At 35.4% G+C, this 14,559-nt stretch overlaps 1 protein-coding gene across 2 annotated transcripts; it reads right to left on the minus strand.

The window, feature by feature from the left end:
* Positions 1 to 610: 610 nt before the first annotated feature.
* LOC126697355 (uncharacterized) lies at positions 611 to 14,193 on the minus strand. 2 transcript variants are annotated; one of them, XM_050394315.1, is made up of 18 exons: positions 13,833 to 14,193; positions 13,236 to 13,305; positions 12,147 to 12,764; positions 11,865 to 12,050; positions 11,631 to 11,744; positions 10,100 to 10,158; positions 9,802 to 9,868; positions 9,606 to 9,657; positions 9,410 to 9,502; positions 9,152 to 9,235; positions 8,598 to 9,022; positions 7,393 to 7,454; positions 6,112 to 6,181; positions 4,307 to 4,387; positions 4,093 to 4,194; positions 1,645 to 1,769; positions 1,268 to 1,385; positions 611 to 1,076 (listed from the first exon to the last, which is right to left on the minus strand). In XM_050394315.1, exons 1-18 carry the CDS (start codon positions 13,886 to 13,888, stop codon positions 969 to 971), a joined length of 2,490 nt encoding a protein of 829 aa, XP_050250272.1. In that variant the 5' UTR covers positions 13,889 to 14,193; the 3' UTR covers positions 611 to 968. The 2 variants fall into 2 exon arrangements, with proteins under 2 accessions (XP_050250272.1, XP_050250271.1); XM_050394314.1 differs by lacking the exon at positions 13,833 to 14,193 and adding an exon at positions 13,462 to 13,624.
* Between the last annotated feature and the right edge of the window lie 366 nt (positions 14,194 to 14,559).

A 14,559-nucleotide genomic window follows, 5' to 3' on the forward strand; every position in this document is an offset into this window, starting at 1 on the left:
AGGTAAAAAAATTGGTAGCTGCAGAAGCAAACCATCAAGATATTTTTTAATATTTCACAAGGTCGACAAGGATACCTTTGCACTTTAAGGAATACAAAAATGCTAACTGCAATACAATATTATTTTTATAGACTCACCAAACTATTCCCTATCCCCATCTCCGCCATTGATTTTGAAAAACTAGTACACCTGTATGTGATAGGAAGGGTGGGGATGGAAGGTTTGTAAAAACATCCCTGCGAGTAAAAGAAATCCATTATTTTCAAGTGTGCGGCAAAGAATAAAGATATAACAAGATTGCCTGGTATTCTGAATTCCAGAGCTTTGAACCATTCCTCTTTCTTTCTTTGCATATTTTGTTTTTCGACCTTATCACAAAAAGGACTGAGTACGAAAAACAATTCTTTGCAGCCCAAAAGTTAAAATAAAAAAATAATAATAATTACATCGTATTCTCCAGATAACTTTTCCACATAATATATTACATGACCAACTATGCTTTGGGGGGAGAGAGAGAGAGAGAGAACAGTAACTACCAGAGATTTCTACCGAGAACTAAACTATAAAAAATACAAAACAAGAGAAGACACTGACTGAAAGATTATACAGATGCAACTAATATGCAGTAACTGCTGGAAAATTCTTTCTTGAACTACCAGTTCGAATAAATCAATACAAGACAGTAATGCAAAGATTATACAGTTGAATGAGCATTGCTCTCGTGTTTCTTACATTCTCCTCCTCTATACTATTATTACTACTGATTTAATGAACAAACAAACAATGAATGAATATAAGCTTTATATTGGCTCTGTCTAATCAAAATTACAGACAAAGAGACTACATCTACCCGCTCCCTGAAGTGTCATTGATGCATAAGATATCCACCAAGCAGAAAAGCATATTAGAACTGGGGCAGTGAAAGGAGTATATCTATTGGAGTATCATTCTAATAAACCTTCTATTCTCTATTCTTTGTCTTCTACACCATTAGCACCTTTCTCTGGCGTGCTGGGACTCTGCCCCTCATTGGTAGATTTGCCATCAATTGGCTCCTCAACATTAGTTGGTTTCCCCTATCGCATTCAGAGGAAATTTAATTAATAATTTTTAAACATATGAAGCACAATAACAGAAATATTGTAAACCCCTTACTTTATCGAACAAAATGATTTGTGTCCTGCTTACTAATATTGTAAGATTCAAGATATACAGTGGATTTAAAGCATGTATGGTGTACATGAAGAGAAAGCAAATAGAAACTAACCTTATTCCGGTCTCTCCAGCCAATTCCAAATGGACGAGCTAGCAAACTAATTTTTCTTGCAGGAAAATCTTGTGTCTCTTGATTGCTTTGTACTGTTGAAGAATCTGGATGTGGAGATCTACAAATCAAAATTGCACAAACAAAGCAAAATTGCACAAATCACATCCAAAGGGGCATAATATGCAAGCAATACAGAAACGTTTCTAAGCTGATACCCTACATATATTAGGACCTCCCCCCCTCCCCCTTGAGGTGAGGAAAAGGTAGGGAAAGGGTTAGGGGTTGGCTGCATGTAAAAAGGCAGATGCTGCAGCAAATAGAGACACAGAGGCAAAAGAAGAATCATATTAACAAATGGACCAAAGTCGAATACATACCGAGGGGAAGGTTGTGCTTTAACTTGGCCAGATTGGTACTGCAAGGTAGCCTCCAGCATTGATTCTGCCATAACCACTCTCTTCTCCATTTCAGCAAGTGAAGCAGTAGCCTCTTCATACTTTTCCTGCATACATATAGTTGTTGTAGCAGGGGGTATAACATACCAAAAAAAAAAAAAAGGAACAGAACATCTGAATAATCAATATTTTAAATTCCAAAGATAGTAATTCCGCTAAATGTACAAAACCATCCAATCTACTCATTCCATCAAGACTGATGCAGACTAATATGAATACACAATAGAAGTGCTTGCAGCTGTTGGATACAGAACATACAGGGAGACAGAAAATTGTAACATGATGTATCAAACTAATGACCACAGTTCATAAAGAGTCAAATTTCAAAAGGAAGAAAAAGGGTAGTAAGGAAAAAAGATGGTAACAGTTCCAATTTTATCACTCCAATAGACAAAGTTGAAATTTCTGAGACACTCTGGTTTTGATTCATGAAATTTGGATGGAGTCCTAAGTACATTGCCTTAAATGGCAGATGTAACCAGGCTGGTTAGGGTTTTATGTATACCAGCCGTAGACCTGCGCGATACACAGAAAAAATTAACTATTTGTTTTTTTGTTAAAGTGAAAAATAAAGTATAGTAGATACAATATATTAGATTTTCTAAATTAAGCTATCTATATTTTTTATTTATTGTTATTTAAAAGTGTTCTAAATTTTGTAATTTTTTTTCAAGGATATATAATGCAATTTACATTCAATTATTATAAGAGCAAGATACTTTGTAAGTAATGTAATGTGTGGTTGGAATTTGTTTATAGTGCTTCTTACAAACAGTTCATCGTCTATACGTCTTGAATAACCTAAAGAGGAAGTAAATATAAGTAAATCCATCACAAATATTAGAAAAAAAAAATACAAGACTTTAATAACATAACAAAAATGTAATTTTATCAAAAACCTACCAACATTACACTGAGAATGTGACATAAAAGTCAATGAAGCAGCTCCTTTTTCTAGTTTCTACACAAACCTCTCATCCCAAAGCATCACCGAAGTGGATCAAAATGAACCGAATAGATCAAAATGGACCGAAATGCTACGTTGATGTGGTTCAACAGGAGCATGCAACAATATATGCTCGTTTCGGCTTTTAAATATTATTATATAGATGCCAAGGTCAACTCCTAGATACCTTATCCAAATCCTTCCACTTCATAGTACTTCTTGCTCAAGGTTGATAATTTAATTAAGATATGTAGAGTAGTATTTCCTTCCTCTTCTCTCTCTCTCTCTCTTTATTTTCATACACCCTAACATTCCACCCCTTTTAGCACCTTTAAGAATTTCTTACATATAGATGAAAAAAATTGAGGAATTGTGGAGCATCGAATATCAAAGAACTTCATTCCAAAGAGGCCCAAGGTTATCACTTTAAAATCCAGATGAAGAAAGATATAAAAGGTAGATAAGATAAAAAATCATAATACTTGTCTACAAGAGGTAGTCTGACACTATGGGATTTGCTGCTAGTGTTTTTGCTGCAGGTTTATCTGGTTTGAAGAAAGAGCTTACTCATCCAAAAAATCCGTTGAAGCAATTATATAAAGGACTGAAAGAGAGCACAACATGATCTAAGATGATATCATACATAATTATGAGCCAACCTCCCCCCAACTCTCATCCCCTTCATAGGCAATTTTATCAGTAAAAGACACTTTTTATTTTTGATAAGTAAACTTCATTAATAATAAAAACAACTACCCAGGTACACTGGAAGTATAACACTAAGTAAAATGGTAGTAGAAGACATGTAACAGAAACAAAAATGCTGACATGTTACAGATAATATTAATGTTTCAATATCATGTAAGACAATAACATTTAAAATAAATAAATTCACGAGGGGAATATTGTGCAACAAAAACATTGTTTAAATAATCAGCATGCTCAAGATAGATAATATTGAGATTAGAGCATCACCAGATATGGCTCAATACATAATACAAAAGGAAGTTTATTAATGTGTTTTAAGGTACAAAAGGACAATTATTTACATAATAATGCCCATGACGTTGATGTGGTACAGAATCAGGTCAAGGTTAAGTAATGTACAGGCAGCCGGGCTTCACCTAGGATATTGTTCTTGATATTAACATACTGGCCAAAGACGACCATTTTGTTGACTCCAGATAGTTAGCAAAGATTGATAAATGTAACTACAAGACAAGGGCTAAAATTGATACAACTACTTGTATGAGCTTTCTTCAACTTGCAAATATATAGCTCAATAGAATCTAAGATACACTCAACATCAGATATGCAAGCAAATTTTAGTAAATTAATTACATAAGGATGGTATATGATGGAATAACTACCCAGCAAAGCAATAAAGAAACAAAACCAAAATGTATAGAAACTAAGAAGTAAACCTGAAGCACTTGAGCAGCATATCTTTGAGCTGCTGCATCTTGCTCGGCAAATCTACGAGCATCTTCTGTTACCTTTTGCTCTTGCTCTACCCGCATCAAAACCTATGAGATTGGTAAAATAATTGAATATAACCATGAAATACCATAACAAGTTATTAAAGTAGATGGTCTTATCAAAGTAGGAAGTTTAAATAAAATGGAGGAAAAATGAAACCTGAAGCATGGCATTTTCTTGTTCCTGCTTATCAGCAACGGCCCTCCGAAGCTCAGTAACCTCTTGCTCTAACTGCTCAACCTGCAGATTGTAAGCAGAATTAACCTTTGACTAAGGTTTTCTAACAATGGATAGGAACTTGCAGAAGAAAGCATCTATTTTCACAGAAATGTTTTGGCATCCCACATACTAGCATAACACTAACTTCAGAACATGCAGGCTACTCAATACATCATTGTCTTTAACTCTCTTATTGCCTCTAAATTAGGCCAAGCACTAAGCAGTTTTTTAATAATTTGGCGGTTACAACAATGGTAGAGGGGGGATTTGAACCCTATTTCTCCTAACAAAGGAGAGTAGGCTATGCCACTGAGCTGCAAGGCTCATGGCACCAAAGTCTACAAATTTTGAAGCAAAATCTAAATGCAATGCACATTAATTTCAGTATGGCAGTGAACAGCTGCTTGCAGTGTGAAAAATCTATTAAGACCTTGCCATTTTTTATAGGTAAATACAGATGCACTCATACAGGGATTAGCAAGTGACCTCACCTTACCACCTTTTCCTTGTGAGGGAATGAGACGCCATTTGGTCCAAAGAATATCAAACCATAACACTTTAAAAATAAATGCATCAATGAATTATAAAGACACAATCAGTGCACCATCCTATATCTTCATACTTCTATAGTACATATCTATTACTATAGAAAATATATTGGCAGAGTCAAAAGCAAAATGAGATGATGACATACTTTGATTTTTCCATCAAAGCCTAACTTTCTTAGAGGGAAACAAAGAGAGAGTCTTTAGGGCACTGAAAATTAGCAAAATCCTAGAGTTCTCTAAGGAACTAACAAATCCACAGCAATTTTTTTTGATAAGTAAAATCCACAGCAATTTTATTGATAATATTAAGACAAGCTATCTTTAAGGTGAAGAAAACTAGCAAAACCCTGGAGTTCTGTAAGGTACTAGCAGATCCACATCAATTTCGTTGATAGTATTAAGATAAGCTATCATAATGATTGCACTTACCAAAAAAAAAAAGCTATCATAACCATTGCATAGTGTAATAGCCTCTATACAAAGAATAAAATTGTAACACCTTAAAAAAATTAAGAATAATTCCCATAAGTGAAAACTAATCCTAACTATACACATCAGGTTAAATAAAAATAAATTAAAGACAAATATACCCTAGAAACCCTAGTTATACTAGCACAAGTGGCACTTAAAAAATACTACAACAGTGCCACAGCTACAGTGCTGTTAACAGTATCTTTTTTCCTCTCCTTCCCCTATATATATCCAGCATAGACCTAATCTAAACCTAGACAACCAGATAATACTCCAACAAGATGTTTATCACACTTCCCATGGTGAGTGCTTTACAACCATCCCCAGATGTTAAAGGAGATAATATATATCAACTGAAAAACTAAAAAGGGACTATGCTCCCACCATAGATTTCCTCAGTGAACTGGGTTTTTTTTTTTTACTCTGGCATAAGATCTACACAAACCCCACCCTCATATTTACCAATTTCCCCAAGGCCCAGGGGCACTCATTGTCCCTCAGTTATCCTTTAAAGGATGTTCTTCAAACCAAGGTAAGTTTAATCTAGAAGATCACTGTAACATGTGCAACTAGACATACACTTATATTTTAACAGTTAAATGCATTTTCAAAATCATGCATGCAGCAAGCTCAGCATGGTAACCAAAAAAAGGTAGATATACATTACAAGAACTGTATTTCTGATCAATAGAAGAACTGCTATGTGAAATGGTATTCAGGATATACCCTGGCACTCAATTGCCGCCGATTGTCCTGCTTGACCATCTCCATTAGAGCTGTCTCCAACTCCTCAGCTCTGAAAAAAGTCAGGAAGAAGCCAGACTATCAGTTATGTACAAATGAAAAGCAGTAGTTGTGACTTGTTTAAGAACAACAGTATTCCATGACTGAATGTGGTTGCTGTGAAATCATACTCTGTAGACCAGGGGACGTCATGGAACTTTCCTCAATTTCCATAACAGACTGCTATCTTAAGGCACCCCAAGAACAAAGAAAAATAACTATAAACAATATAAAAAAAATAATAAAAAATTTATAATAAAAAAAAAAAAAAAAAAAAAAAAAAAAAAAAAAAGAAGAAGAAGAAGAAAAAAAGAAAAAAGGAGAGAGAACTCAACAAAGGTTGTGATCTTAAAACAGCTAAAATAAATTTCAGATATACGAGAATTCTCCACATCCTTTCTAGAGAGGATTCCTTGTAAACACTGGGACTGACATTGTACTTAACACAGAGACTGTCTAAGGTATTGAAAAGGAATAAGGACCTGGAGCAAGATGGAAAACCTTTTGTGGAAAAGTTTTGATAAGGAAGTAAAGGTATAAACAAACAGCAACTATAGGAGTTCTATTAGGAAGAAGATTATATAGTAACTACAGCAAATGGGTTACTTATAAAAAATAAATAAATAAATAAAAATAAATAAAAACTACAGCAAATGGGAAGACAAATAGATAAAAGGGCCAAGTGACCATTTCCAGCTGACAATGGAAACTCCACTTAGCAACATCTTGAAGTTTCCCTCCACTACATAAACTAAACATTGTTGCTATTCAAACTCAGAACCCTAAATGCAGTGCACGATGACCAATTTCCAGCTGTTCTTAATAAGGCAAATTCTGGTTTCTGCACACACACCCAGTCCCTGACCTGATCGGACATAATTTAAAAAGATCACCCACCCGCCCCACCCCCCAAAAAAAAGAAAAAGAAAAATAAAATCAATATTCAATTAATGATGAACAATAGGTGAGTAATTTGATGAGGAATATGGAATACCAAAGCCTGAAAGCAATAACTGAATAAACAATTGTTGAAGACTTTCCTAGTAACAGGGACTTTCATGCTTAAAGTATACATGGTACACGGGTTATCTTATATGTAATAAAGTCCCTATCATCATAAAGCAGCTAAGATCGAGAACAAGACCATAGTGTTGGCAACCAAGAAAGATAAAAAGGATTCCTATTATAAGTTTGGAAGATGTACATCCAATAGCAAATATTAACCTGAGTACAGCCGATCTTTCCTCCTCCAGCAACTTGCACAATTCAACCTTTAACCACACCACCTGCATGTAGTTCATATGTTAGACTCACTTATGGTGTGAGGAAAATGCTCTAAAGTATCATCAACAAAGAATTCAAATACTTAAATTCATATTTATACAATGAAAAAAAGTATTGCAGAAGACATTAAACATCCAAAGCTTTCTACCTTGAAAATCATTAAAAAATGGAGTAAAGCCTTTCTTTAAATATATATATTTACACATGCACCCCGATGGCTCTTGAACACATGAACTCACCCTCCACTTTGCTTTTACAAGGGGTGGAGGTGCCATTTAAGCTAGAGCTCATTAAGTTCTTTAACAATGATATAAAATGGCATAACATTAAACCTCCATTTCTCTTCTTTTGCCCCTTCCACAATTCATATTCAAAAAATAAGATAAAATCAACAAAATAGGTTTCCCTCCTTAAATTTTGGCACAGTGATCAATATGCTAGTGTGTGATCTATATATTAATTTGAGTCATGACGTGACGCCTCAAGATTTATTATAATAATAAACATATCTTGTTTTAAGAAATATTCCACCTTGATTTCTTACCTACATGGATGGTTTCATCCAGTATATATGTAGCTACAAATCAAAAAAAATATGGACATCTTTGTTCTTTTCAGTAATTATGGAAGGAAAAATAAAAAAGAGCAAAGCCAAAAAAGTACAGAGGACAGATGACATGATGATAATCAATATATTGTGACTTATAAGCTATCCTAAAAAAAGTAACCATCCCTTTATATTATCTACAAAATGAGTGCAGTGTCAAGCAATTTTTATTTTTTATTTTTTTATGAGGCTCTTAATCCTTTAAGAATGTGATGCTTGACTCAGCCCAACTTTGATGATCATGCACAGACCTGTGCAACTAAGTTGATAGCAAATTTGAGTAAAATAAGTGTTAAATCTGAAATAAAAAATAGCATAGGTTAATATATTTAGTACCTTTTATCCATACATGAATCTATCCTATTGGCTGAATAACCATGCAAAAGCATTTACAGGAGCGAAATGCTTACTTCATTGTTTTCCGAAGTTAAGGGAAGGACAATGCAAAGAAGAAGAGGAACAAAGAGCTTATTTAACGTCATTGCTATCTAAAGAAAGGACAATGCAAAGGTGACGAATAAGAGAGAAGACACAAGACCTGCTCTTGAAGATCTTTGACAGAATCAACCTCCACATCCCCAGTCAGGCTAATGACAATTTCATCTGCATTAGTGGACCCAGACTCCGAACGAGATAGACTACCATTTGTTTGTGCATCAGTCAATTGTTCTGTTTTATTAGCTTCTAATATCATTGATTTAGGATCATGCTTAAAACCATAAAGTTTAGAAGCCAGTCCCTTAGAGTCCCTCCAAGCCCGAAGCCCCTTTGATCTTTCCTCAACTGCAGCTATAACTGCTGACCGATGTTTAGTTCTCAACTCCTGTAATCGGGTTTCGTTTACATTTTGGTAACCCATGCAAGCAGTCAGTACAAGTTGACTGCTATCAAATGTTGAGCCAGCCAGCGATTGCAGCAAAGTAACTGCATCTCCGGCATCCTTAGTTGTAACCAATGCAGGGCCTACATGAAACTGAGCTAAATTAAGTTTTATAGAGTAAAACCACGTACATGGTACTAAATTTATATTACTTGCACCCCCAATAACATATCAAACTATTCAAAAAACTCAATTATTTTTTTACCCAGTACCATATAACTCCATCAAAGCAAGTGCTGTTCTAAACAGCATGACTCGGTTTCCCTCAAAAAGAAGCACGTCCCAAACTCGAAGAACTGGAGCAAGGATAAATCCATCAGATTAAATATAAGCTTTATAAAGAAGGTACAGGAAATGAGAATGCAAAGACTGGTATGATAGCCAAGCAGCAAAGAATATGCATATAGATATAAGATGCATGTCAACACAACTACGCTTTAATGTTAAAAAGACACAACATAAAACCTGACCACTTTCCCATGGAAGCATGTTCATAAAAATGGATAGGAACCATGGTCCAGTAACCCAAGCCACCTGTACTCCCAGGTAATCTAGATGATGGACTGCATCAGATGTAGACATAACGTAAAAAAACTACTCAACAAGCTTTGTACAGATAAAAAAAAAACTCAGGAACTGCAAAGACAATGCCAAGAATATACGAACCCAATTTAGGAAACCTTTCCCGTACCAACTCCTCAAAAGCAAGTTGGTCAACCTAAAAAGCACAACAGCCTATTAGAAGAAATGTGCCATCCTCCACCACTATGCAGTAGCTATGAACTTTCCTTGACTTCATTACCATAGCTCTTTTGAGGAGAGTAGAAAAACACATATCACTCAAACATGAATGTAAGAATACCTGAGACTCTATCATTTCCTCTGAGTAATAGCCATCAAAATAGTCATCAATGATGCCCATCAAGGCCCTGAAAATTTTTAGCTTGATTAATAAGGGCATATGGACAATAAAGTTGACAGCAAAAAACATAAAAGTTGCACAATTATAGAAAATTTAGTCATGTATGCTTACAGAAGAGAATGCAATTAAATATAGAGACAACAACATTAATCATGTTCCCTCTACAACATGTACTTATTCTATGCAAGTAAGGGAGTATGCATTCTGGAAAGGATTATGTCAAATGTTTCAGACTTACCAAAATGCATTTTCTTCAGGCATCAAAAGTAGTAATAAGCCAGCAAAGAAATTCATGGCCTGCATATTGATCAAGTCCAATAAGAGAAATGTCAGACAGTCAGTAATCTGGATTTGTATGGTAAATAGAATAAAATTTAGCAGCCCAACCAAAAAAGAAATTTGGGTAAGGAGTGGCATGCAAAAGCCTCTTATTCCACTGCAATCTGCAGCAAATCTTTGAAATTAACTTTTTGTATGTCCATCTTCACTTGGCCATGCAACACTAATTTGAAGGGAACTAATTTTTTTAACAATGATAAGCCAAATGAAGAACTAATGGCTTATACCCTCTTTCTAATGGTGATTACACACAGACTTGATGGGCCCTAAACCCACGACCTCACACTCCACCTTGTCTTACAAGTGGAGGAGATTCCATTTCAGCTAGAACTCATTGGTGGCTAATATTTTCTCTAAGGGAAAAGTATGACACATCAATCAATAATCGTGACTGTTAGTAACATTTCCTTCTAGAAAGAGTTACTTTTAAAGTTTTAATTTCTAAGCGAACGTGATTTTCTAGATCAATCTACTTTCCAGTTTTACTTCCGTGAAATCTTTCTAGTGTGGTGGGCTCATGTAAGCTTTTTACTAATTAAGAATTCCAAATTTTAAGTAATCACCAATTAAATTAAAGGTCTAACACTATGTTATATACAATTTTACTAGTATAATCTTCCCCATTTATCAGTCTTTTTCTTAAAATATGGATAAAATGGATATTTCACCTCTAATTCATTAAAGGAACGAGTGTCCTCCCACTTTTGAGAGGAATGCTTAGGAAAGAGTGGAATGAAATGGGCATTCCCTCATAGTTCTTCCAGTCTTTCTACTATAATCCCAAACAAGGGAAGAGATGGAAATATGCTTTTTTTTTTTTTATAGGTGAAATATTGTTTGGACAAGAGGGCCCAGTCCACAGATGTCTTAAGCTCAATATGCTTTAAAAATCCTTTGTATTCCATTCCTTTACCCCCTTTCCCCTTCCAAATGAACTGTAAAGGTCACAGGTACTTTAGTTGTCAATTTGTCACATTGCAAAACATAACTATTTAAATAATTGTGCTAGGTGGTTCCAGCTGATTTGATGTGGTTAATTTGGCAGGAGCGTAATAATCATACTTTTGAAGATATTGTGAGATCAATAGATCTTTTGAAGCCTATACTAGTTGGGACCTTATTTAAGTGGAGTAAAATTTGGGGTTTTACACAATGTATTTCCATTTCCAAATTTCTTCTTTCTATTCGTATCTCTTCCTGAGGTACTTGTATTCGTTTTAAGGTCTAGGTGTTCACCATCGTGAACATAATGTACTTTTTATGAAATAAATCTTTGATTACCTATCAAAAATAATAATAATAATAATTGAGCTAGGTGGGGAGCTATAAGTTCAAACTGTCATTAAAGAGATTTCTGTAATAGTAGTATCCTTAAAAACAGTGCAACCACAATCAAAATAAAGCATATAACCTCTTCTAGAAACAAATACCTGACAGTACCCAACAGAGGGATTATGTCTAGCATACGCTGTAAGTAGGCGCCTCAAAGCATTTCTACCATCCTCATCCAAAGCAGGATGCCCTGGAAATGTTCGAGGCAAATCCTGCAAATAAACCAATAACAATAAGTTGAGAAAATTGGATTAATTATATACACATAGAAGGTAGATCCACAAAATGAAGCTATTGAACACAAAGGATGGATAAGAGTGGGACGTAATGACCTTCTCAATCTGCCCTTTCCATTTCTCTGGCACGCATACAGAATCTGTAGTAAATCCCTCACCATTGTTATCTGACTGCACGTTATTTTGTTCTTTGCTATTGCCAGAATTAGTTTCTTGAGTTAGCAGATCCTGGTAATAATTGTCAACTCGACGTGCTCTCACACCCACAAAAGCTTGCCAAAGCTGAAATATTTCGGGCATAATGCAATTACAGAACTTAGTCACCAAGAAATAAACTTTAACTACAGAAAAATAGCAAAATAGAATATTAATCTACACCTCTCCCCTAAGAGCCATTGGCACTCCACCGCGAACAAGGACTTCTAACTCTTCTTTCCAAGGAAACAAAGATTCCCAAGGGGACATGTCACCAGCAGCAGGGGCACTGGCAGTATCACTTGCAGGAGCATCTTGAATGGGATCCGACCTCTCTGCGTCATAAAACTCGTCCTCAGAGTCCTCCTCAGACAATCCCTTAGAGGATTTAACCTCTTCAATAGGGGAAGGAAGTGGCTTCCCGGTTCCAGCCCCTTGCTCATCTTTTGATAAATTAGACTTCTTCTTTACACGAATGCTCATCATATCTTCAATGGCACAAAGGGACGGTCTGATCTCAGACCAAATTTGAACCTTATGAGTTTTCGGCTCCTTAGTTTCAGGAACCTCATCCTTTCTAGCACCATTTTCAGCCGAATCATTGGAATCGAGCTTCTGGCTACTTAAATCGTCTCCTTCAACAACCTTCTCTAAACTAACATCTGCTTCTTGCTCTAAAACTCCAGCCGAAACAGCCTTCTTATCTTCTTCAACTGATATTCCGTTTACAGGCGGTTGAGCTGACTCTGCTTGCCGCTCCAGGAAAGACTTCCACCTATCTGATCTTTCCTCCTCTTCCTCCTGAAATGGTCAACTAACATTACATAAAAGCACAACATTGTTTTACATTGCGTCTCTTCAAACTCCATTCGGTTGCTGACAAATATGAGAAGAAAAATGTGACTTGTGATTTGATCCCTGAAATTTGGGGTATAAAAAGTTTCGATTTATTATTAAAAAGAGAAGAATAATTCAATCCCTATATTTAAGGAGTCGGTTCAATTTTGGTCCCCTAACACAGAGTTGGTTTGATTTTGGTTCCTTAAATATGTGGGTAGTTAGATTCGGTTCAGGGAACCAAATCTCTTTAAATTCAAGCATTCTCTTTTGACTCTCTTTGCTTAGTCTCTAATTTTAAAAAATTAAAAATATATATTATAAACTCTATAATCCTTTTCTCTTCTTTTTTTCCAAATTTTCTCAGCAACCAAACAAGAGTGTTGAGACTCAAGTCAAGACTAGTAGGAAGGACCACAACAAGTAGAACCAAACCTTATAGATATTAGCATATTCGCGGTATCTCTGTACATGTTGAGGCCTCACAGCAAATCCATAGGCGTCCCTGTACACACCAATTCTATCAAATTCCCAAAAAAAAAAAAAAAAAAAAACAGAAAGCAAAGTTCTCAATCACAAACAAATCAAAAACCAAGTTCCATCACAACTACAAACCGTGAACTACGATTTTTTTTCAGAGCGCGATCGCAGCTCGAATTACCTGCAATCGGCCTTCGCAGACTGCCGATTCACACTGAAAAACCTCGATTCTATTCTATTTCTTATGCCGTTCGGCATTGTGCCTAGAGCGCCAATTCAAAAATCAACTAACAAGAACCATTACACACTTCACACTATTTAAATCCAAGCAAACTCACTGAATTTACATACATAAAAAAACGAATCAAATAGCAATAACTACTTTTAAAAAAGAAGATACGATCGGAATAATTGCCGGTGAGAATTTAATAAAATACAATATGTATGTGTAAATGTATGAAAAGGAAGTTTGATGGATCAGAGGGCGAATTGGGAGAGGACACGTGGAGAGGAGAGAAGCGGGGGTGGGTAGTAGTATGGAGAGAAGCGTACCTCTTGTGGTCGAAGGTGATGACTGAGGGGTTGAGGGCTTTGGTGGTGGCTTTCATTTAGTGAGAGATCGGGGCTTTTTTTGATGGGTGAGTTTATCAGTTTGATGAGATCTCTGTGCTGCTACTTGACTTGCTGTAGCAAGCAACTCTGGTACTTGAGATTTTGAGAGACTTGAGCGAAAGAGAGAGAGTCTGGGATAGTGAGAGGCTTTTTGTGTGTTTTGTATGTATGAATTGTGATGGAGTGGGAAAGTTCTAAGTGGAGAGGGGAGACAGAGAGAGATAGAGAGGCGTTGAGATTTTGAGGGTCACATGCTAAAGGCAAAATGGGCGAGATTACCGCTCACGTTGCTGTTACATGTGCTTTAGATTTCTTTTTAACACTGAGTTCTAAGATTAAAAAGTGACAGCTTTTTCGTTCTAAGATTAAAAATTTGACAGCTTTTTTCGTTTTGTTGAAAAAAAAAATGTTCATCAAATCTCTTTTTTTTTTTTAAAAAAAATTGTTAAAAATAATGTCTTCTTTTTTAGTTACCCTATTTCACTTTTTTTTTTTTTATAGAAACTTATTTCACTTATGTACCTCTTTTTAAACCTTATTTTTACTAGACATACTCTATTTTAACACATTGTTTTGTTTTAGTGATTACAGTTTTTAGAAAATGAGTCATTTTTCAAAAAATATTTTCTATAAAAATATTTCATTTTACTAATATTTGTTAGCAACT

Source organism: Quercus robur, chromosome 8 (genome assembly GCF_932294415.1).
Source record: "Quercus robur chromosome 8, dhQueRobu3.1, whole genome shotgun sequence".
Classification (NCBI taxonomy): domain Eukaryota; kingdom Viridiplantae; phylum Streptophyta; class Magnoliopsida; order Fagales; family Fagaceae; genus Quercus; species Quercus robur.

What these genes read in the sequence shown, in the direction of transcription:
- LOC126697355 (XM_050394314.1), bottom strand. Translation starts at nt 13,538, where the DNA reads ATGCCGAACGGCATAAGAAATAGAATAGAATCGAGGTTTTTCAGTGTG. An exon ending in TCTGCGAAGGCCGATTGCAG is followed by an intron (nt 13,306 to 13,461) that starts GTAATTCGAGCT and finishes TGGTGTGTACAG; the next exon opens with GGACGCCTATGGATTTGCTG. An exon ending in GGAAAGGTTTCCTAAATTGG is followed by an intron (nt 9,503 to 9,605) that starts GTTCGTATATTC and finishes CATCTGATGCAG; the next exon opens with TCCATCATCTAGATTACCTG.